Here is a 25,753-nt window from a genome sequence, read left to right on the forward strand (position 1 = left end):
TTAAGTATATGAATGTCTTTGAGGGAGGTGGTTTCTAAATATATCTGAGTATCGTCAGCATAAAAATGGAAACGGATGTTGGCTGTTTTGAGTAGTTTGGTGAGAGGTTCCATGTAGATGTTAAAGAGTTGTGGGGAGTGCATTGAGCCTTGAGGGACTCCCTTGTTGACTGGGTGGAGGTCGGAATCAAAGTTTTAGATTTTTATTTTTTGAATGTTATTGTGCAGGAAGGAGGAGAACCATTGGAGGACCACCTTGCCAAGACTGCTCTTTTTTGGAGAGCCCTAATGAGAAGTTTGTGGTCTACCGTATCGAATGCTGCCGAGAGGTCAAGGAGAATGAGGAGGCAGCATTGGTCAGAGTCTAGTGATATATGGATATCGTCAATGATGTTGAGGATCGCGGTTTCTGTGCTACAGCCTTTTCTGAAGCCAGATCGATGGGAGTCCAGGAGGTTGATGTTGTCCAGGTGTTGGGTTAGTTGTTGGAGTACGCATCTTTTTAGGATTTTGGACAGCAGGAGGAGGTTAGAAACCGGTCTAAAGTTATTCAGCTCCGTAGTGTCGAGGCCGGGTTTTTTCAGCAAGGGTGTGACTTGTCCCACTTTAAGGCAGTCTGGAACGACTCCATTTTTCATGGAGCTATTTATGATCGTGCACCAAAGCGGTGCTAGGGAGTGCTTCAGTTTTTTGGTCAGTAGGGGAGGAATGGGGTCTAGGACATGAGATGAGGGTTTGGAGGTGGAGATCAGCGTGATTATCTCAGATTCTTGAATGGGGTGGAAGCTTAGCCAGGAATTGGCAGAGGGACAGGGAGAGATGTCGTGCGTCCCGTACGTGATGGTCTTAGTGAGGCGAGTATTGATGACACCCGGTGAGAGTTCGATCTTAGTAATCTTGTCGTTGAAGAAGTTGGCTCAGAGTTCTTTGGACGCCTGTATTAAAGAGGTCACAGGCTTTGAGGTTTGTTGCCTGATGATGCTATAGAGCTCTTTGGGTCTATTTTCTTGCGCTGTCCAGCGCAGAGCGGAAAAAGATGGATTTCTTGTTTTTGATGTTACAAGAATGCACAACCCCTCTATAAACATGTGAATCGTGGTGAGCTACAAACGTAGCCACAACACTGCCTATGGTTTCACAAGGCTCCCCACAAAATGGGCAAAGACAGCACAACCTTTGCCCCTGTCACATACCCACAACTGCAGCAACATGGACAGCAGTGCAATTTCACCCCAGATACAGACAGCGGCGGTTCGGCAGAGGTAAGCGCGGTAGGGAGAGGCAGGGTGCGGCAGGAGGGGGGGAAGCTGACAGACGGCAGAATAGAAGACATAGATAACAGAGATCAGTAGGTCAAGTGTCAGCCTAACACAGAAAAAAGGTGCAGCACAGACAGCAGTGTAAAACCTCCACCACAACACACAGAAAAGCAACAGTGCAAGCAGCAGGAGTGCAAGTGTTCTACCTTCACACACACACAAAAAGTCTAGTGCAGGCAGCAGCAGTGTAAGGATCACATCTCCACACAACGAAAAGATACAACACAGGCAGCAGTTCAAGAATCCTACCTTCATACAGAAAAGAGGTACAGAGTAAGCAGCAGCAGCAGTGCAGCTGGTCAAGTACCCAACCACCACACACAGAAAAGGTACAGCGCAGACAGCAGTACAAACACTCCACCACCACACATAGAAAAGGTACAGCGCAGACAGCAGTACAAGCACTCCACCACCACCCATAGAAAAGGTACAGTACAGACAGTAGTTTAAGCTCACCACCACCACACACAGAAAAAGGGACAATGCAGACAGCCGTGCAAGCACTCCACCAACTCACATAGAAAAGGTACAGCACAGACAGCAGTGCGAGCACTCCACCACCTCACATAGAAAAGTTACAGCACAGACAGCAGTGCTAGCACTCCACCACCTCACATAGAAAAGGTACAGCACAGACAGCAGTGCAAGCACTCCACCACCACACATAGAAAAGGTACAGCACCGAGAGCAGTGTAAGCACCCCACCACCACACACAGAAAAGGGTACAACGCAGACAGCAGTGCCCACCTCTGCCAACTCCTCCCCTCAGGTGGGGGAGGCGAGGTGAAGCCCACTCTCCAGAGCTCGCCATATTGCAGATGGCAGGCACTCCCCAATCAGGACTAGGGATTGTGCTCACTCCCCCACGTGGGGTGAGCACACCAAGGGTGTAGTCACTCTAAGATCAGTAGCCCATTGGCTACTCACCTCAAGATCCCTGAAATACCACCTAAATATAGTATGTAGGGGGCAGCCCTGAACCAAGAAGAAGATCCAGCCTACCTACAAGAAGATAAGAAGAATAAGGACGAAGAGCCGTGCAGAGCTAACATGAGGACGACGCCCACTGACTTGGCCCCAGCCCTACAGACCTGTCTTCCCCTCGAACCTGCTCCTGCGAAATCCCGGCGTGTCCAGCAGCCAGCAACCTCCCAAACCCCGGAGGTCCTGCCTGCCTTCACTTTCCAGACTGTTTCTCCTGTGAACACCAGACGTGTTTAAACTGCAGCTTCTGGTGCCAGCCAGAGACCGTGACTCCAGCCCACTCTGCACCCGCCGAACCCGGCCCGAGCTTGAGTGGAAAAACACCATGAGGAGGTCCCCCCGGCAATCCTGACCCGAGATACGGCGACCCCTGACCTGCCTCAAGCCTCCAGACGACACCTTCAGCCTCAATCCAGAGGACCCCCCCCTACCGCGACCAGAGCGGGTAAGAAAATCCGACGTCAAAAGGCACCCCTGCACCCGACGCCCCACGGCCTTGTGTGCCCAAACCAACGGTGCCTAACCAACCCAGAACATCCCAACTTACCCCTCAAAGTGGTGGTCGCACCTGGAAGATCCTCATCCCCAAGCCTGCAGTGTTTCTTTGTCCCGGAGGATCTCCATTGAAAACAGGGCACCCAACCTCAAAAAAACACCCTGCACCCGGCCGCCCTAGTGCCGCTGAGGGTGCACCTTTGGTGCCACTTTGGTCCCCAACTTGCCCATAGCTTAGCCCTAGGACCTTTGCTTCCACAGCCCAGTGGCCTGCTTGCCAGCAGCCACCAACCGGAGCCCCCCTATCCCCCATTGGATAACATTGGGACTCAACACTCTGCACCCGGCCGCCCTAGTGCCACTGAGGGTGCAACAACAGTGCATCACTGACCCTGGGAGACCCCTGAGTCTAACCGCAGAACCTTAACTCCCACAGTCAATTACTTACCTGAGAACCGTTAACCTGTTTTCCCAAAACATTGACATTTTTTCTCTAAAAAGTTTCCAAGTGTGGAGTTTTGAAATCTAAAAATATTCCTTAAAAATAGTACAAATAACCAAAACGTGTTTACTCACCTGTTTGCAGGAAATGTCCCAGTGCTGAATCTAAGTATCCAGCACGGAGTTAGAAAAGTAACGTGAAAAGTTACTTAACTGCAATTTACTGTAAAAGCCTATTCATTTCAATGTACTGCTCCAAAAAATGTTAAGTGTGGAGTTTTGAAATCTGAAAATATTCTTTAAAAATCATGCGAATAACCAAAGCGTAATTTCTTACCTGTTTTCCAGGAAATGTCCCAGTGCTCAATCTAGGTACCCAGCACTGAGTACGAAAAGTAACGTAAAAAGTAACTTACCTGCAATTTATTGTAGAAGCCCATTCATTTCAATGTACTGCTCCAAAAAGTTTCTAAGTGTGGAGTTTTGAAAACTGAAAATATTCTTTAAAAATCATTGTGAATAACTGAAAAGTACAATTTCTATTGCATTTTCAAACTGTTCTATATCCAGTAACTTATTACTGAAAAGTATTTAATGCTTACCTGTACCAGGCTTGCTTGGTTCTAAAAATAATCAACAGTATATATTTTATACAAACAAAATTGGCCTAGAGTTCAGTTCTTGAGTGTGTGAATTCATTTGCTGACTGAGTGTGTACATCAAATGCTTAACACTGTCCTCTGATACTGCCTTACTGCTCGACCAAGCTACCACTATTAGAGAGTAAGGTTCTATCTAACTTTAACCTCTGCCTACCTCTGGGGACACTTGGACTCTATACACAATATACCTCATTTTGGTGTAGTATATATAGAGCCAGTTTCTTACAATACATAGACTTGCTATACTCGGAGCCCCAAGCACAGAAACTGATCAATACCGTTTAATCAAACACTTTTCTCATTCGAAATAGAACTAGGCAGTAATGCCCCCTTCCCTGCTCCTTTTTACCTTGGCAATCAAACCTTTGACCAGAATTGTGAGATGTGACACCAGGATACAGGGGTGGAGATGGGAGTAGGGACCTGAAGAAAGAATAGTATGCACGCGGATGATGTACTCATCTTCCTATCTAATCTACATATCCCCGGCCCATGCTGCCTCCAATAAATCAAAGTAAATTCTTGCTGATTCTGCTGCGTGAAGATGAAACACCACATACCAGCAGACATCAATACCCACAAAGTGTCTTTGTTTTAAATACCTGGGGATACACATCTCCTGTGAACCCAATCTAACATGGAGCCTTAACATGTCCCTCCTTAGGAATGCCATGATCGCAGACCTCCAACGTGGGCCTCACTACTACTCCATGTACTGGGTAGAGTGGCCTATTTAAAATGATGATCCTACCAAGTTACTTGTAGATCCAACAACATTTCCCATTTATTATCCCTAACTGCTGGTTTTGATATCTCTCGTCCGTGATGTGTTCCTTCATCTGGGAGAACAGTCCATCCTTCATAGCCTCAGATAATTGTAGACAAGCGTTATACAACAGCGAGATGGGTACGGCTGATCTTCATTTGTATTAAAGAGCAGCACAATTGCTGGTCATTAATGACTGGGTGATGGGACGACTCTGCTTACTGAGCCAAACTCTCCCTCCTGAGACTCTACAAAGTGATGAAAATGCTGTATCGAAACCCATACCTCAGGTCACTTGGGTGGTCTTTGTGAACTGGCTCTCCTCACTGTGCACCATGGGCTGGAAGGGCAAACTGATTTAACAAACTCTACTGTGGCAAGGGAGGCATTTCCACCAAACCGCACAATTGACAGGATTCCTCAAAAGGGATAGATTAGGCATCAGAAATTTGGCAGACGTCTGGCAAGGGACTCTCATTCGCTCCTTCCAAGACCTTCAAAGTCATGTCGATCTGCCAAGGACTCAATTCCACAAATATCCACAAATATCTATGGCTCCGACATGCTCTTGCCGCTCATAAGACTCAACTGGCCAGACTCTGGAAAGGAGGCGTATCCCAAATATACGACACCATTTCAATAACACCACCAACAGTTTTACTGCCCTAAAGCAAAAACGGGAGAAGTGGGTAGTTTATCTGGATGATCTGGACTGGAGCCTAGCCCAAATCGCCCCTGAGAAATCATCATCTCCTCAGGACTCGGTTTGGTCTAACTGAATTACCTAGACACCTAGACACAACTTACTTCACACCTCAGCGACTATTGCACACTGGCAGAATCCCACACCCTCCTGTTTCCACTGTAGATAGCCAGGCCATGTGAAAGAAGTCTGTGTCTGGACGTGTCCTCTCATAGCTGAGGACTGGCACCAGATTGCAGAGACCTTGGCTCACTTTTTGGCCCTATTAGTCGAACTGTCACCTAATCAGGCCCCCTTCTGGGTGTTGGATGACCTGGAAAATACTTGTGTTGAATGATACTTGGTGAGTATGGCAACCGTGATAGCCAAGAGAGATATTGCTCGTAAATGGAGGGCCGCCGAACCACCCGAGTTATCTGACTGAAATGCAGGCAAAGGACCTATCTATATTGCCTCTCAAAACACACTAGGATCTGGATCAAGGGGTGGGAACACTATGAACTTGACCATAGATGATTACCTTTGTCATTACAAGTTTACTCTAAGCTGGTATCACAATGGAAGTGTATATTATGGTGCTATCTGTTTAGCAAAATGTATAAAAAAACAATAATGTTTTTGATCAAAAAACAAAAATCTGTATATACATTAGAATTTTTTCTAATACAAGGATTTATACCCATGAGTCATCTGGTTGTGCTTTTCAAAACCAGCAACTGGCCAGCAGTGGTGCGTTTCTTTTTGGCTCTGAAATAAAGAGTGCCCCAGATAATGGTTTCGAAACGAGTTTTCGAAAAATGTTGTCCTTTTAAAACACAGTACCACTTACATGCAGCAAATGTCTGTGTTTAAAAAAGTCTGCTGAATTTCCAGACTTGGCCAAAGTTGCGTAATGCACACTCTGTTGTTCCAAATGTTCCCAGACCTTTACTAACAGCTCCTTTCCTTGGACAAAATGCCTCAGGGCAAGTAAGAAAAAGGCTTTGCCACACGTCCTTCAGGACCACAGTCTTGATATTCATTCCTTCTTGGATTTCAGCAGTAATCTGCCTAGAGAGTGTCGTAAACAGCTCTGAGAGGTTGACCAGAGCTGTGATTGGTGATTTGCCTTAGCAAATCTAGTTACCTCTTCTGCATGTCTTTTTTACAGCACTGTGACATACGTTTTTCCTCTTCTAGACACTTTAAAGCAGTAGGTATCTCAGAGTTATTGGTGCTTCAGAAATCTGAGCCTCACTGATATTCCTTTCCCTCTCTATCCTGCTCATTCCAAAGTCAGACCACTGCAGAAGATTTAAGAAATGCCCCAACCCTCTTGGGCAATTCCGCTCATATGCCAGTAGTGGTATGCTCTGCTTTGTTTGTGAGACACTGTTCCTTCAAAGAGTGCAAGTGCACTGTTTCAGTTACATAGCCAAAAAGCTTTCAGGTTTTAGGGAAAGGCACATGTAGTTGGAGCCTGTTTGGCAGACCCTGGCTTCCCAGAGGTCCGAGATACCAGCAGTCTAGATTAAGAAAATGGAAGGAACCACAGAAAAAGATGGAATTCTTATAAACAGGTCATAAGTTTTTCTTCTTTACAATTTTCCGAAAGTTATTGTCTGAGTGAAACAGCAAAATTGATGTTTTTAACTCCAGCAGATATATCAGTGGTGGTTTCTTCTACTATTAAAAAAAATAAAACACATAAGAGTGACTGCAGTGCATACTAGATCTCTGGATTGGCATCATCATTAAACGCAACTGTCTGGCTTCTCAGTACCTGCTGTTTTTTCTTTTGAAATGATGCAAAAAAGCATAGAACAAACAGAAAAATGTTGCACAATTCTTGTGCATATCCTAACAGCCGTTAGACAGCATGTAATTGTGCACGGAATATTTGTATTAGAGAACATTGTAGGGAAGCTTGTTCCAGCCTGTCTGCCCTCCATGCTATCCCTACTCCTCAACATGTATTCACAGTGTCAAAAGGCCAAGTGATTCTCTATAAGGAATCTATAAAGCATCAAATCCTTTTGTCTGTCTGTAGAGTTTATATCGTCAATCACACCAGAGGCCTTTCTGGCCAGATGTGTCTCTGTGGTCTTCTTCCTACCTCTCCAGTGTGTATCTTTTACCCACTTTGCAGTTTTCTGTCATGTATATATTTCTAACCAAGAACCTAGTGTGTGTCTAAACAAGGTGTGTGCTAAGACAGGAGTGTTCATTGTCTGTTCAAAAGTGTTAGGTCCATGGCTGATTTTTACAATAATCCGTTGAAAGCTTTAATGAGTCCCATTAAAGCTAAATGTATTTAAACTAATATTATGTTGACATCCTGAAAATAAGACAAGGACCTGTTCCTTCTGAACTGACTTTGGGAATCCTTGTCTTGGGATTTATTCCCTGCCATAGGTCTCTTCAAATAGTTCATGATGCTTGTTCCCTCTTTCCCTCTAGGGAGTGGTGACAGCAGCTGTCAGTCTCATTACCTGCCTTTGTAGGAAGAATCCTGATGACTTCAAGACATGTGTTTCACTGGCTGTCTCCCGTCTCAGTAGGGTATGTCTCACACCTCGGAGTTTGCGTTTTAAAAACACAATCATTAGGACAGTTTTGTGCGTTCATAATTGAAGGCAAATACAATGAAATCATGTATGAATGTAGATGTGTGTTTACATCCTCATTGTTCTTGTGTTCTAAATCTATGTGTGTTTATACACTGACTTTCATTTATACATTTATGACCGCTTTTGTGTGGGAGGTACGTGTGTGAGAAAGCAAATATTTATTTTCTACCAACTTATAAGTTGCCCTTCCACCACATGCAGAAATGGGAAACATTTCCTGTTATGTGTTTAATGGGGAATGGATATCATTGTTGCTGATGTTGAATATACAACCAGGAGTGAAAGATGTAGCTCCAGCTGAAATATTAAAATTCACAATATTTTGTCTTCTTCTGGAGAAGAATGAGCTCAGCTAAAACATGATGCCATCTGATGGAGCGTTTTCCCTTGTATTATACAGATTGTCTCATCAGCTTCTACAGACCTCCAAGACTACACATATTACTTTGTACCAGCTCCTTGGCTTTCTGTGAAACTGCTTCGCCTTCTCCAGTGCTACCCTCCTCCAGGTAACTAGATATAGTCCAGCTTTTCATTGTGGGCACGCATAAAGTGGGTTTTCCTCTATTCAATGGACATCACCTTCTTGCAAGATCCAGCTACATACAAGTGCAGGAACATTCATAAAGCACCCTTTTTTGTTGATACGGAGACAATCTTTGTATTGTTTTTTGAACCAGTTGAGCTGCAGTCATAAATGTTACAAATATTGAATTCACATTTTAACATTTGTTGAAATGTTAAAAAACCATTAAACGTTACATACCTTTTCTTTATAATGCAACAGACTTCTCTCGGTTCCTTTCTTCTCTCAGAGGCCCTTAGTGAATATTTTTAGGTCTCGGCTAGCGTGGGCTGCGCACATGCTCAGTCTCGCTGGCGAGATTTTATGTTTGTATTTTCTGTAAAGGGCTTTAAGCCTCGCCCTTCTTTTCCATTGGCTGGCATCACCGTTTATGCTAAACGGTGGCCAGCCATTGGAAAAGAGCTTTTCGTGACGTTTTTGTTCGGCTTTTTCAGACGGCCCACTTGGACGGGCTCTTCTGATTTACGTGCGTCGTGAAAGCTTTCTTATCTATATGGGGCCATGTGTGTAAAGACAAGCTCCGCAGTGGCATCGGGCAGAGGGGCTGGAGGTATTAGAGACCGGTTTTTGAGGGCCTAGTGGTGCTGCTAGTTCGTCAAAAACAGTCAAGCTGCCTGGGGCTTATCTCTGCTGTCCCTCCCCCTCCCTTACAAACAATCATGGGGCTCTCTCAGGAAGTTCTATTTACGGGCTCCTCTTTATATCGCACTGACTTCGAATTCATCTCTAGGCGCTCTACGACGGGTGTGCGAGATTTCGAACAGGTAGTAATGTCTTTACAGCTTTTGCTGAGGACCGCGGATTAAAATACGCCAGATTAAAATATGCAGATCGCATTAATGCATGGATAGAAAACACACTGCTACAATAATTTATATTGCGCTCGGTGCCTCAGAAATGTGGCTTTGTGGCAGAGGGGTGGCTATATATAGTGCACCAGGTGCAGTGGCACCGGGCAGAGGGGCTGGAGGTATTAGAGACCGGTTTTTGAGGGCCTAGTGGTGCCGCTGGTTCGTCAACAGTCAAGCCGCCTGGGGCTTAGGGTGCAAGTACACCAGATGTGAGAAGGGAGAGAGAAGAAAGAAAGATTAAAAAAAATAGTCGCGGGTTCCTGTGAACATTTCCCTAGAGTTGCTTTTGGTTGGTTTACCCCTGTGTGGGAAGTGTGACCACATGGTGCAACTATCGTGATACGGACGCAGCGCTTAGAAGTGCGGCAAATGAAGACGTGTGAGAGATAGACATTCAGTCCATGGTTTTAAGGATGCCGGCAGACTTGATGAGGAAGGAATATGAGTCTCACTCGACTGACGTTGTCTGGCGATGGAGGGTTCAAGTGGAGCAGTTGACGACCTCTTTAAGACCCCGCTCACTCAGACAGGTGAATGCATTAAACATCCAGGGCCTGGAGCATGAGGCGCTTGGGGAATGGGTTCTGATAGAAGCGCTTTGCCCTGCGCCTAACTTTCACATCCGGGGCGTGGAGCATGAGGCGCTTAGGGAACGGGTTCTGCTAGAAGCGCTTTGTCCTGCGCCTCACTTTCACATCCGGGGCCTGGAGCATGAGGCGCTTGGGGAACGGGTTCTGCTAGAAGCGCTTTGCCCTGCGCCTCACTTTCACATCCGGGGCCTGGAGCATGAGGCGCTTGGGGAACAGGTTCTGATAGAAGCGCTTTGCCCTGCCCCTCACTTTCACATTCGGGGCCTGGAGCATGAGACGCTTGGGGAACGGGTTCTGATAGAAGCGCTTTGCCCTGCGCCTCACTTTCACATCCGGGGCCTGGAGCATGAGGCGCTTGGGGAACGGGTTCTGATAGAAGCGCTTTGCCCGGCGCCTCACTTTCACATCCGGGGCGTGGAGCATGAGGCGCTTAGGGAACGGGTTCTGCTAGAAGCGCTTTGCCCTGCGCCTCACTTTCACATCTGGGGCCTGGAGCATGAGGAGCTTGGGGAACGGGTTCTGATAGAAGCGCTTTGCCCTGCGCCTCACTTTCACATCCGGGGCCTGGAGCATGAGGTGCTTGGAGAACGGGTTCTGATAGAAGCGCTTTGCCCTGCGCCTCACTTTCACATCAAGTCGGGCTGTTATTTACAGTGCGTAGAAACAGAAGCACGGGATGAAGCGCTATATGTTTGCATTACTATCGTAGCATAGAGCGCGCAGAACACCCCGGTGTGCACTCGCGGGTTCCTAGGCCCTGTTTAAAATGCCATCTGCGGCACGTAGGCGCATCCGAAGGCTGTCGTGATGGCAACTTTCCACTTCCAATGACGACAGACCGGGCTTTGTATGAGGGTAAGGGTTGCACTCAGGGAAGTAGAGCTGTTATTTACAGTGCTTACAAACCGAAGCGCATGGGGTCACAGGGGGGACAAGGTAATGGCGAGCGCTTGTTTTAGGTATGTTTAGGAGCACAGCGAAGATAATTTGAAAGAAGGAAAAGAGAAAATTAGGAGCCATGCGACTATAAGAGCATTGGCATAAGTAAAGGAAACGTACATAGAAGAACGCATTGATCAAAGATTACAGCGGGCGCTCGTCATCTGCGCGAAGCGTCCCTTTCAGCATTTAGAGGGTGGGCGGAAGTTTGATTTGCAGAAGATCACACGATGCTTCAGTGAAAACGCGGACCTCGTCAGGTGCACCCTTTGAAATGTACCTCAAGCCTGGCTTCGTATTTTAACTTCTCATATACTATGTTACTATCTGCGGCACAATTAAATTAATTAAAAACTTGGCGGTGGGTGAGCCCAAAATTGATGGTGCTCCTAAGTATCTGCGTGAACGTTTCTTTAATTGTTAGCACTGGCCTAATGACCGCTTTACGCCTGTTAACCTCATGTGATTATAAAAAAGTATATATAAAACAAGCATTTGCAATGCAATAGGTCTCGTATTTACGCAAGTTTGAGCTATTCACATTGCAAATAACAATGCCTTTTATTTGTGTTTTCGTTTTTAAAACATAAATAAAAGGCATCGTCATTTACAATGCCAAAAGCTTAAACTCGCGTAAATGCGAGACCTATTGCATTGCAAATGCTTGTTTAATAAGGAACTGTATCTCTAATAACTTGTCCACACCTATTCCCTCTCATAAACAAGTGCATGGAACAGATTCACCTCAGAAGTTATTACTGAAGTTGATGTCACCTAGCAAACGGCACGCTCTAATACCAGCGCACAACAAAAATGAGACGTCATCGATGTGCGCATTTGCGCTTTTGGTTCAACGGATGGGGGCTTTCTTGAACCACAGACAGTAATGTCTCCAGTAGGAAAACCGCAAAATCACTCAACAGCATAACACACTGTTATTAGCAGGGCCACTGGAATTATGTAATTGTGCGGCCACTGCTCTTTTCCGCATAATTATAGATCTGACACATTTGCCACACATCTCATCATTTGCTGCATAATCTGTAGATTTCAACAAACATACATTTTGTTTCTCGCGCAAATTGTTCAAAAGTTAATAACAACGAAGCGGCACGTTTTGCGCGCAATGGAAAGCCTTTTGCAAAGGTTGACTGGTTACATTTCTGTTGCTTATTGCTGCATTTGGGTTCTAAACTGCTACTCATGAGGTGCAACCAAAGCCCAGACGAGTCTTAAGAAGTGTGTAAAGGACAAAATAATAAAGTAATAGTATCACAAAATCTTCCACATTAAGCCGCATCATGTGCCTTTTTACCGCATAATTTACTCAGCCATACCACATAATTTCAGGTGCTTTGGTTATAAATCAACTTCAGCCCGCCCCTGCAGCCGTACGTAATAACTAAGGCAGGTTAAATGAACGTTTAAATCACGCCTCTCTGAAAGCCCCAATTGCAACTCCGACTGCACTTTGTACGATTAAGAGGAGCTCCGAAAATAGCGATAACTCGCTTAACTCCTCACACTGCCAAGCGCAACCATCCTTGGCAGGTGGCCGGAAATCCACCTCACGCCGATAACCGCATAATCACTGCCGTTAGCATGCTCTGCTGGAACACGGCTTGAATGCTAAGACAACTCATGGGTTAACTGACAATCTTTTTTTTGCATAGCGCTACGTGCCGCACTTCAGCTGTTTTAGGAACTATGAATAACACAATGAAACTGTAACCCAATTTAAACCACTCGTAAGGACGGAAGGCTGAGTAGAGTTTCAACTCATGACCTTCAGGGTACTGCATTTTACAGGCGGAGGCCTCCTGCACACTTTGTAGTGTGGAGTCTGGCACTTTCACCACGGGCGCGCCAGCCCTCTCTGCAGCTGCGGCCTTGGAGCACTCCCACGCCTGGGTTTGTCTGCTGGGAGCTGCGCAGGGTGGGGGGGTTTCCTGAATGGAATTTTTTTTTAATGTTATTTTATTATTATTAGGGGGAGTGACATATATACAAACTTTTATTTACCTTCCGCCATAGCTCTGCTTTGATATACCGTACTGCGCTTGTGGTGAATGCCCCACCCACTCTTTTACCGCTTGCTGTGTCTATGCACCTGGATTGCCACTCTGCATGCGTACCGTTCATCTGCTTGTTCCCTTGAACCGTCACCGAGAAGGACATGTGCTGATCTCAAGCAAAACGATCCCCCCCTTGTGCCGCACATCGCCATCGGGGAGTTCCCACCTGCCTCTCCCTGACCTCTGAGCCTTCTTTGGTAGTGGTGGGGGTGACACCCAGATGCCGCGGGCGGCCCTTGCGGCATCCCCGGCCTCACGGCGATCCCAAGATGGCGGCTCCGCCTCGGTGATCTCCCGGCTCGCTCCTAGGCCCTGAACTCCGGTACTCCCTGAACTCCGGTACTCCTCCTAGAGCACCCCGGAGAGAGGAGGATCCTGGAGAATTGCTGGCGCCGCTCCGGCTGAATTAGCGGTGGCTAATTGGCACCGGCTAATTGGCACCGGCAGAGCACCTGCCTGATTGTGAGACGCTGGGACCGCCTAGAGAGATCCTACCCGCCGTACGCCCTGGGCGGACCTGACTGGAGGAGGTACGGCGCCGGACAGTCGATACACACTCGGCCGCCGATTGGGTGGTGACAAAAGGGGAGGAATGTTGCTTGTCCCTACTGTTTCTGTGCCGCTTTGCCATAGAGGGAGGCCACACAAACTACTGGGTCGGCGGACTGGGCCTGTGACTGGCGGCCTGGTGTGGCGGTGGGCCCTACGGCAAGTCAGACGGTGGCAGAAGGGTTGCGCGACCCAATCATACACGCCCCCTGCCCAGTCTGGTCTGCGCCAGTGTGCTGGGACCGGACTACCACTGCAGGGATCCTGGACCAGACACGAGGCCCCCCTCCTAGGAGGTGACTGCAAGTCAGGAGCTGGGGTGAGCCTGGGAACGGACTGTCGCACTTACTGGCAGCCGCTAAAGAGGTGAGGAGCCTGGGCGCTTGCTTGATCCTGGGGAGTGGGGGATCTGGCCGTCAGTCGGGCGGCAGGGAGTTTTCCCTCCCTTTCTTCCCCCCCTTGTGCCACACTCCCGGCCCCAGCAAACCCCCGCCTGCCCCGCGCATCTCCCCCACCCAAGACGCCATGACGTATTTGCTTGGCTTTTCCTGCCGGCCTCGCCTGCCAAAAGGTTTCTTTTTTTTATGGGGCCATGTGTTTGGCCCCATAAAGATAAGAAACCTTTTGCGACCACGCAAAGCAAACAAATCCGTCCCAATAGGACAGCTCGAAAAGCCAAGCAAATACGTCACCGACACCTTTTTTCCAATGGCTGGCCACCGTTTAGCATAAACGGTGACGCCAGCCAATGGAAAAGAGGGGCGTGGCTTAATGCCCCTTACAGAAAATACCTGTTAACACTAAATCTCGCCAGCGAGACTGCGCATGCGCGCAGCTACGCCAGGAGAGACCTAAAAATACTAGTGGGCCTCAATAGAGAGACTTTTGGTTAACCCTGTTCAGCCGTCATTTTTTCCTTCAGACTTTTATATAAAGCGAACTTGACCTGAAGGTATCAGAGCACTTTACATGAGCACCTTTTGCATTACAGACTGACACATTCATTTTCTTAGGCACCGGGAAATTGAGATTTGCCCAGAATCACACAATGTTGAGCGTTGCAGCCGAGACTCGAACCCGCTTCCGCGGCTTCGAGGTTTCCCGCTCTCGCCATCAGGCTACAGCCTCGCTGCCTTTCACAGTTTGGCCGTTGAAGCTCACACCACAGCCTACGGCATGGGACAGTGTGGCGGTTGGTCAGCCCACTTCCCCACCGACTCTCTTCCACTGTTAGTGAGGGCATGTTTCCCGTGTGCTCATCTGCCTTAAAAGAAGTGCTCTTCACTGGCGGACCATTACGGACAATGCTTCGGCAATGTTTTTAAACCATAGCTTCAGGAAACAATAATTCAAGGCTAGTAGTGCCTTTGCTGTGCTCTAATATGAATCACTTCCCAATTATCCACCTTAAAACTAAGAAGGGTTCCTGTGCCTGTTATATGTACATCCGCTCGCTAGAAAGTAGCTGTTATAATAAAAATTAGCTGTGAGTCGTTTTTTAAATTTAAAAACTGCATTGCAAGCATATGGCTCCACGTTTAATGTGCATGCTTTGGTATTTTTTATGTTTGTGACATATGCTTCTAATAAAAAGTAATTTAAAAAGTAATCCTTTCAAGTAACCTTTGCACCAGCCTATCTGGCATATTGGCTTTGCCCGTGCTTGTTGACTGTGCTGCCTAATCCTGAGGGCCTTTGCCCCTATTAGTATCGTGTGTATTTCTTGCTCCTATGGCGTGAGGCTTTTTACGTGATGTGAGGGTGCTGTGGTCAGGGCCCCCACATGGGAAGGAGTGGGTCACACCCTTTCAGGGGCCGCCCTGCTTCAACAAAAGTTATGTACATAGGGGCTTATTTACAAGCCCATTGCACCGCCTTTGCATCACTTTCATTGACGCACCAGCAGCGCAATGAGCTTTCCCATATTTACAAGGCCATGTGAAGTCACCCAGAGTGACTTTTCATGGACTTGGAAATATGTTTTTTTGTTTTCCTTATGTTAATAGACGTTTGTAAACAACTGGCGCATGCGCAGAGCGGGAGCAAGCAAGGGAAGGAGTGGACAAAGGACCTGGGAGTAATGTCACGTTGGCACTAAAGTTGACCTAAATTTATAGTGCATCTTAGTACTCAAAGGAGGCAGTGAGGTAAGGAGAAACAAGGGGAAGGAGAGAAGGAATTGGAGAGAGGGAACAGGAGAACCCGATGTAATATGTCAGCAGTTTGCATAGATAGTGCTTATGCCACATGTAGATAGGGTCAGAGCGCTGCATGTGAAGAGAAGAGGTACACAGAAGTGACGAGGGGAGGATGTCACTTTATGTAATGTATTTGCTTGTATAGTGCTTATTCCGTTTAAGACATCTTTAAAGCGCTGCAATCCAATTGAAGAGGGAATGACAGGGCAGGGAGGAGAAGGAATAGTCTAGTCTAGAGAATTGGAGTAGGGAACATGATGCTACGTCATACTGCTTGCTTGGCTGGCGTTTAACCCTAAACTGCTCCAGAGCATCTAGAGGGACAAGAGCTGAAAGGAGGGGACCCTAGAGAAAGGAAGGAAAGGACGGAGCATTATGCCTTGTTATACTGCTTCCTGGAATGTGCAGCGCTTCTGCCAACCCTATGCGGCTTCGTGGCTCAGACCGAAACGGGGAAGAAAGGCAGGACATTAAATGAAAGAAAGTGGGCATGAGTTACAGAAAGATCTCGGAAACAGGAACTATAACCCACGGAGTTGTTTTACAAGACTATAGCATTGGGCGAAAGGCGGAGTCCGCTATGTCCATGAACTGGAAACTCCACACGGATGTTGGCAGTGTGTTTGGCTTCAAAGCACTACAGTAGGAAGTAACATAGCAGCAGGTCTGCATGGATGAGGAGAGGAGAGGGTAAAGAACGTGCACTGCTGCAGGTTTGGGGGTGCACACCTTGTCAGCCCGCCCCCTAGTGTCCAGCGCTCCCCTGCCTGCAGCCATTGATTCTCCTGGCGGTCTAGCAAACAGCGTTTAGCCGCGAAGAGTAAAGCCACGGAATATAAATCCAATCACAGAGGATTAATCGTGTACTGGCTAATAACGGATTCAGCTGCCAATAGTGTAAAGTGTTTCTTCTAGTGATTAAAGCTCCATCTTCTGGTACTTTAAGCGCGATATCGGGTGCTGCTCATCAATCAAATGTAGTCTTCCTGAACGTAAGGTGTTCACATACACAGCACAACCTCTGGGGGCAGACCACTGTCCTCCCAGGAGGTATGTAGGAGTGACGGCTCTGGTTTAGTGAGGTGGACGAGAAACATCACTGAGGTGTAAAAGGCTTGGGCCAAGATCACACAGTGCATCACGGGGTTTCACTGGCTAATGCATTTCTATTTCAGAGCCTGTGCTACATCTTTGCAACTCTCTCCCTCCCTAATCTAAACCTGAAAGAAAGCGTCCCCATAACTGCCGTGTCAACTTTTGTTGTTTCTTCACTGCGAACAGCCGCACTCTGCCTTGTGCTCTCCTTATGTGCAGCCCCGGCTGTTTAAACAAGCATTGAAAATGCAATAGGTCGCTCCTTTGATTAAGTTAAAGCCATATGCTTTGCTAATGGTATTGTACAGCAAAGCAAATGTGTTTAACTTAATAAAAGGCGAGACCTATTGCATTTTTAATGCTTGTTCCTTCATGGATTCCGTAGCCCTGCCCTACTGGTCTTTGCTCCTTTTTCAAGACTGGCATTTTATGCTTAATAGCATTCATATTGTCTATGGGGCTATCCCCACGTTAGGGGATTTCCTCTTGAGTATTGCATCTCAACTATAAATCTGCAAGAGATAGCAAATCTTATTATTGACATTTGTTGTCTCTATAGACCCTTATTTGTGGGCTTCCAGGGATTCTTTCTTTCTTTGTGATGAATCTTGTTCTCTATTGATCTTCATCTTTCCTGTGCACTTTTTGCATTCTCTGTCCCCCTCGCTCCCTGATAATAATTCACAAAATGACATGCCTTCTTTTGGCACTTACATCCCTTCAAAGCAGTGCCTGATTCGTGTTTTCACCTTTTCTATTTGTATGTTGTACTCTCATCCTTGTCATGTGCCTCATCTCTTCCAGAGGATGCCGCTGTGAAGGGACGGCTGGTTGAGTGTTTGGAGACCATTCTCAACAAAGCTCAGGAGCCACCTAAGTCCAAGAAGGTTCAGCACTCTAATGCCAAGAATGCCATCCTGTTTGAGGCTATCAGCCTTATCATCCATTATGACAGGTGAGGCTTCACGGAAACATTCTGCACTAGGACCTCTTTTGAATCTTCCTCTTACGTGTATGTCATCCTCCACTAAAACCAGTTTTGAATCATCAATGGAGATCTGCTTTGAATCCCCAGTAAGACCTGTTCTGAATCCTCCTCTAGGACTAATTCTTAATCCTTCAACAGCATGGACATCTTTTAAAGGACCTGTTCTGAGTCCTCCACCTAGACCTGTTCCGTTATCCCCACAAAGTCCTCTACCAGTTCTGAATCCACCATAAAGACTAGTTTTGAATCCCCCACTGAGTCCTGTTATGAATTCCCCACAAAGGCCTGTTCTGAATCCTCTGCTAGGACCTTTTGCAAACCCTTTCTAATGACCAGTTCTGAGTCTTCCTTTAATAGTGCTTCAGGCCTGTACCCAAAGATGGAATGTGTTTTGGAACATAATGTATTGTAGTACACTCATTTGAATGAAAGTGGCCATCTTATGTTCCTCCGACCAATATATAGTCTGAAGGGGACGCTGATAGAGAAATATGGAGGGATGCATTAGGAGGTCAAATTGATTGCCACAGTACAAGAGGCAAAATGTCCAATCAGAGCATCTGTCTGTATGGCATTGTGACATTGGTGAATCCCTTTCCTAGTGCATATGATAGGAGTTAAAATGCATCTTATATAACATAAGACCATCCATCATAGGAGTTGAAATGCATCTTATATAACATTAGAGCATCCATCAGGCAGCTTTATAAGAACTTAGAGGGTGCACTCATATATCCACATATGCTTGTGTGCCTAACATTAAAACGCTTTGCATGGCTACCCCTCTCATCTATTTCAAGGCTGGTGATTGCATGGCTACTTTTTACCCAAATGTAGCTTTAATGACAAGGAGTGATGCTTCTTTTAGGCAATGGTGCTGCAGCAGTCCACGTACATAAATGATGAAATGATTACAGCTGTCTATACGGTAGTTTTAACTCTGACTGACAATAGCTATATCCTCGATTTGTTTCAGTTTCAAGGATCGCTGTTGCTGTTGTGGCCCTCTTCTTGTGTTAAATTGTCTAAAACCAAATCCCCCTCTTCCTTACAGGCCAATGAGAATTGTTAAACGTATGAAAAACATAAATCTATTTGTTCATGATAATAGCAGTTTTGCACATTAATGACATTCAAGCCATCCAAGAAAAATTCGGGAATCCCAAAAATTCTAAAGTGTTATCAATTAATATGTAACTCACTTACTGCAGTACTAGTGATTAACATACCTACCGGTAAATCGGAACATGGATAAGATTGAGTCTGTTTTGCTAGTCGAAGAGGAAATCTCTTGAATATATGATCCTTGTTTGGTATACTGGTCAAGTGGAGTTACAAGAAAAATCAACATGCTTGAGAAATGCAACTTAAAGGAAGAGATTGAGTTGGCGTAATTCTCTGATCTATTGTTCGAATCTATTGAGCAAAATAAGTCACTTGTAAACTTGTGGTTGCCTCAATAGTCTTTTCATTGGGTGCCAGAGGAAGCACAGTCTGAGATGGAACTGAAAACAAAAATGTTGCAGCCTTTTTACTTTGTTTTTTAAACACACATGATAAGAGGACTAATATGAATGAAGCACATGATCCAATACACTAAATGCTGCCTAAGGAAGATTATTTTAAATCAGTGTGTGGTTTTGTCCCCCTCTTAGAGTTTCACTATAAAACACTTTTGTTTGAATGGGCTACCAAATACAAATATTTCTAAGTCTTTCTTCTTGCCCAGATTAACATTAAGTTGAGCAGACAATTAAGAGGGATGCAGGCCTGAATTTGAACTTCTCATACTATCCAAATTTAAAGTTATTGTGAGGCTGACTTTATAACATTCACCATACCAGAGCATCAGTGTGTGATCTTGTTGACCTGAAAATGCCCAGGCCTACGTTCTTTGGCACCTTGTTTTGGAAGTTGTATGGATGGATTGAGCTGTATTAAACATGAACGACAGGCAGTAAGCCCTTAGAGGGAACTCTCCTGGACAGGAAAAGATTGGTGGTACTTGAGCTAAAAAAAATACTTTCTTTTGTATCATATTTAATACAGCTAACTTGTTCACATGACTATTTATGATTAGCTTCCGATATATATTACTAATGCTAGTTACCCTTCTAAGATGGTATGAGAAGTTCTACCTGGTTTTTAGAACTCTGTTTTTGCTGTCATCTGATGTGTTCTGACCAAAAGCCCTCTTCATTGCAGTTGCCTTTAGGTAACAAAACACTTACAAAAACACACACTGATGAAAATTCTTTATTTTAATGATGCTGTAATCCAAAACAACATACACACCGTAAGAAAAAAAATGATTCAGACAATGCCCACCTCTATTACGTAATGTACAGCACCACTTTGTATTTTTTTGAGCACACTACACCACTAGTTTTTGCTATTTTAGAAAACAAACATTAAGCATATAAGGAGCTAGTTTGCAAAATAGGCACCATTAGATGACCAAGATAACAACTACTAAAAGCACCACACAGGCAAAGAATCAAGTTTTTTTGGGGAGGGGGGGCTTGGCGCATGGCGAGATGGGCGCACAGTAGTGTAGCTCTGCTGGCCGCCGTGAAAATCCTGTCATTATCCTGCTCCGGACGTGCCATCCACTGGCGAATTCTACTCGGCACGTATTGCTGATACCGAGGGTGCTCCACCGCTGCGATGTCTGGCGACGACATCGCCCCTGGGAACCCTGTTGGGCCCGCCTCACGTTTCTACTAACGGCTGTGATGGTGGCTGCCGACAAGCGGCCTCATCTGAATGACCTGCCTGTTCTGCAGCGTCCCCGGTGGAATGGGGCGAGCTCCTGATTCTGCGGCGCGGGCTGCTGTCGAGCTGTGTGGTACGCTGCTGCTCAGGCGAGGGATCGTGCTACGGACGGTGATTGCTCCTGCCCCGGAGGCCTGCGAGACGCAGTGGGCCCAGCAGCTTCCTTCAGGAGGTAGGCCCGTGGGTGGTTGCGGCCTCCCACTCGCTGCACTACAAACTGCCCGGATGCACTTCGCCCCAGCAGACACGCCGTGCATAACATAGCGACCCGGACTGAGATCACGGAGGGGGTGTCCTCCCCGCTGCGAGATACTAGCTCCTGCCGAGGCGCGTGTGCGGCCGCTGGCCGACCGGGGCCTTTCCCTGCGGCCTACGCACCTGGATTGCTGGCTTTCCCTGCCCGCGGAGCGTTGCGGCCGGGCAGCTGCTTTGGCCCCGGCGACCTGCCCTTCCCCACCGTCTCTGGGGCCCGTTGTCGCCGCAGCTCAGGAGAGATCACACTGATAGAATTATAGCGCTGCACCGTAGGTGCGGACACTGCCGCAATATTGCCCGGACTTGCCGCGAGGCGGGGCTCTCCACGCCGTGGCTCCCTGACACCTAACGGAACCCTCTCTGCATCTGCCTGCATCCTCTCTCATCCACTGGGTTACCCTTCCTGCTTGAACAGCTGGGACTGGTGTTGGCCCGGGAGTGACTCGGGATTGCGAGGCCTGCTCGTTGCTTACTGGGGTGGTCTGGGCCTCACCCTGTGGTCCGGGGCCTACACTCGTTGTCACTTCCACGTGCCGCGTGCTTGGGATAACACCACCTGGCATAGATCTGCTGTACCCGCTTCACTGGGACCACCTCTTCTGCTGCCAAAATGGGCAAGCCAGAAAAAAAACAACCTAGACTGACCTTCTAGCTCCGTAAAAGCGGCAAGCCCTCGCACTCTGCGGCCTCAGACTCGGAACTGGACCCTACTGCCCAGTCCTCCACCGTGCTGGACAAATCACTGTCTGCAATTCAAGCTAGCCTGCAGGCCATCGACGGCAAAATAGAAGCACTCAATGGTCGGATGGACCATTTTTCCTCAAAGCTGGATAAACATGCGGCGAGGATCGGTAAGGCTGAACAGCGTATCTCGGACACTGAAGATGGCCTGCAGCAGGTTGCCACCAAAACCTCAGACATCACAAAGCTACTGGCTGTCATACAGGCAAAGAACGAGGACATTGAAGCGCGCTCGAGGCGCAACAATGTACGCATTTTGGGCCTGCCGGAGTCAACGAATGTGGGGCGTCTGGAGGACTACGTTGAGACCCTCTTTCGCGACATATGTGGGGCTGAGAATCTCTCCAATACGTTCGCTATCGAGCGAGTGCACCGATCGCTGGCGGCACCACCCACCGCCCGGGGCCCCTCTACGACCGATCATCACCCGTTTACTGAATTTCAGGGACAGGGACACTGTGCTGCGCAACACCCGCCAAAAAGGTACCATCAATTATCAAGGTTCACACCCACGGTCCAAGCTGCGCGAAAGGAGTTGCAGGGGGTTCAAAAGCTGCTGCTGAAGGCACAAATCCCATATGTAATGCTGTATCCAGCGCGGTGGCGCGTGGGTCCTGAGGATAACGCTAAGATCTTCACTACTCCTAAGCAGGTTATGGACTATGTCAAATCGCTACATCGCCAGCGGAATGCGGCAGCCACCACGTCGGATGTTGATGACTGACTCAGATGAGTGCCCTATGCTCTAGTTGATGTATACCCACCAATACTGTTGCTCTCATGGTTAAATGTTCATTGGTTTATGGAGCTATATGCTCTACTCTAACTGTTGCGCTTCTGAGCTTCTTTGTAGGATGCCATTAATCACCTTACACAGTGGTGGGTTGGTTTCCTGACACTGTTCCTCATAAATTATTCTTGTCTTTCCGTTTACCCGCATGGTGTAAGAGGGTTGTCCCCACTAATATCCCCGGGGCGGGCTGAGATGGTCTATACTGACTTCCAACATCTCATGTAAATCACACTACACTTCATACTCCTTGCACCTTCTGTTTTTTCGCTCTGGTCTACTGGCTGGGGACAGTAGGATGGCTTGTGCTTAGGAGCTCTTGTGATTGCACCAGCGGCCCCCTTCCGCTTTCACCGGGGAGTGGACCTTGTGGCTACGTCCCCCGATGGGTATCCCCCACTCAACGATGTTCTGTATTTTGTTTTTGTTTAGATTGGTCTTGGTTTTTTTTTTTTTTTTTTTTTTTGAAAAACCTTTATTGACATGTCAATCAAGAACAAGTATGGGCCTACAACCCCCCGGGGCCGGCCGCTAAGCAATCAGAGCAACAAAGATCAAATGTAAACACAGGCAGCACCTCGGGGAGCAGAATCTTCATACTAATACTGTGAACAGCGCAGGTAGGACACCAGGAGAAAAAAGGTTTTCATTTTACAATGAAACAAGACAGAAGGATCAGGTGCCGAACAATTTCCCAATAGCGATAAAAGGTATGCAGAGTAATAGACGTAAGCAATAAACAGCAATCTATTGGATCAATGGCGCAGACACAGGAAATTCAGGATGGGGAAGAATATCATAAACAGTTGCGCCTGCAGTCCCCCGCCCGAACTCCCAGAGAACACCCCGGAAATTGTGGCACACATGAAACGGCAACGAGTCATAACAAAGGAGGTGTATCACGCTGATCCCAGAAAAAGAAAAACAAGAGGAATCAGAGAGGAAAAAGGAGGCCATGGAAAAAGAGGTGAAAGACTAAAGAATCCCCTCCCCCAACCCCCCACCCTGCACCTCTGCGGATGAGTACGGCCCCCCCCCCCCCCAGCAGTGTGCCTGTCGCCCTAGAACCAGACCCGAAATATAGAAGAATAGGGAAAAAGAAGTAGGAAAAGAACCCCACCGGACGGGGGGGTATAGAAAGTGTTAATAAACTGGAGGAGGGCCTTCAAAACATACCCCCGGCTTCTCCCTCCCGCACGGTAAGTTTTCCCCAAAGTAAACAATAAACAGCACAAAATCGATCGTATCAAAGAAAGATGGGGAGCATTATGCACCTATTATGCTAATAGCTATGCCATGAGAGCACGCAACCCCTGAGCCCGCCCGTCCACTAGATGACCACCCCTGAAGGATCAGCCTTATCCCTGACCACTCTTTGCAAGTCTGCCCATGCCTACCCGTCGACCCAGCGCCATGTCCGATGGTCCAAGGTAGAGGAGTGTCCAAAAACGACCGAGAAGCGACGCACACAGGTGAGGTGGAAGTCTCTGAGCACCAACACAGTCCGCATCATGGAGGGACGGGCTTCCCAGTGCTGCCCCAGGATCTGCACTGCACTCGAGGTCCAGGAAGGCAGAAGCAGCCAAAGTAGACAATTGTTGCTGGAATTGTCCCCGGGTCGCCGGAGGCTGTGTACGGGACGAGGCCACCACCTCCCACTCAGGTCCAATACCTCCGGGACAGATCAGACCCTCAGCTAGCCGATCACACGGTAGCATATTGTCCGGAGTGTCCAGCTGTGCGCTAATCTCAGGGGTGGCCGCAACAGTGTCCTCCTGTGCGCAGTGTGGGAAGTCCCTGTGCACCTGAGGACAGGCGGGCCGCCACTGTCCCAACGCAGATGCCACACCGTCGAGCTTACTCCCCAAGACCCCGACGCCATGAACCAAGGAGGAATGAAGAGCACCAAGGGCCTCGAGGAGGTCGCCGTACCCCAGCACAGCTCTCTGCGATCGCTCCGCCACACTCCCAAAAGTCACACACTCCCAATCCTGCTGCGACCCAGTGGACAGGATGGTAGGCCGCATCGCAACAAGATGGCCGCCAAGTATGCTCGACCCGTATTGGGGCCGGGACCCAGGGACAAGCGCCTCGAGGTCCACGTCGCTGGAGACAGGGTTCCGGGGGCAGGCAAAAAGTTATCCGTTGCGTGGTCACGGGCAACAGTCGTCCCCACCACGGACCAGCTCCCGCGAAAATCCGGGAGCGGCCCGCAAGGATCAGGGCGAGATACGGGCGGCGTCCGGGCAGCTCACCATCAAAGGCAGGGGCAATCACCGGAGGATCTGAGAATTGCACCCCCGGGCATGCACTCGGTCCGCTACGCTTGACAGTAGGAACGACCACGACGAAATGTAGGCCGAGTTTGGCACCGCTCCGGTGGACCGACTCCACCCAGTCACCACAGGCCGCTGTTGTTGAACTGCCACCCGGCCAAGGCGTCCACTCGAGGTCCTGGCTCCAGGGCTGCACGGGCCGCAAAGTTCAAATGCACATTTCTCCAGCGATACCGCAGCCAGAAACCTCGGGGTCACACGATCGGGTGCCACTCTCCTTCAGAAACACAATCGCATAGCACAGGCTGAGGATCTCGTGCAGGATATCCGTGCGGGATGCGGAGGTTCACGGAGCCGGGAGTCTACGCTGCCGTCCCGGTCGCCATCTTGGCTCCTCCCCTAGATTGGTCTTGTTAATGGGATGTGTCTTTGGCAATTTGGGGTTGCCAAAGTGGGTGGGGGGTGGGTGGAGTTAAATTTTTTATTCTGCCTCTAGGTACTGGGATCGGAATACATATGGCAAGAGGTATCCTAAACGTAGGTCGCTAGACCACCATGCAGCTCAGCATTCAGGTACGGTTGTGCGCGTTGTGACCTAATGATGGGAGAAACATATAAATGTATAACTTGGAATGTCTGCGGGCTTAACACCCCCAGGAAGGACCGCCAAGTATTAACATATCTAGACAGGCACAGCGTGCAAATCGCTCTTCTACAAGAATCACATCTGAGTACACGCACGGCAGTGGGAATGGCGCAACGCTGGGCGACCTTCCAGATCGCATCCTCCTACTCAACCTATTCCAGGGGGGTGATCACTCTCATTAAAAGAGGCATGTAGTTTCTGCCCATCCACACATGCTCTGATGCAGAGGGCCGTTGGGCCCTGGTACAAAGGAAATTGGGGATGTCGTTAGTGACCATTGTTAATATGTATGACCCTGTGGTGGATGACACGGCACCCTATTTACAAATGCTCAAGGTCCTAAGATCCTGGCCTGAAGCCGCCGTCATTTGGGGGGGGCGACTTGAATACTCATCTCAATCCACAGGTGGACAAATCCAG

General features: G+C 47.9%; 1 protein-coding gene across 2 annotated transcripts in view; it reads left to right on the forward strand.

Moving 5' to 3' along the window:
* The window catches only part of LOC146809392 (AP-2 complex subunit alpha-1), a 297,343-nt gene that overhangs the window by 92,524 nt on the left and 179,066 nt on the right, over positions 1-25,753 (forward strand). For both annotated transcript variants that reach the window (XM_085616210.1, XM_085616211.1), the window contains exons 6-8: positions 7,810-7,911; positions 8,380-8,488; positions 17,667-17,817. In XM_085616210.1, coding sequence (XP_085472336.1) covers positions 7,810-7,911; positions 8,380-8,488; positions 17,667-17,817 — 362 coding nt within the window. The remainder of the gene's footprint in view (positions 1-7,809; positions 7,912-8,379; positions 8,489-17,666; positions 17,818-25,753) is intronic.

The sequence above is a fragment of the Triturus cristatus genome, chromosome 7 (assembly GCF_964204655.1).
Source record: "Triturus cristatus chromosome 7, aTriCri1.1, whole genome shotgun sequence".
NCBI lineage: Eukaryota > Metazoa > Chordata > Amphibia > Caudata > Salamandridae > Triturus > Triturus cristatus.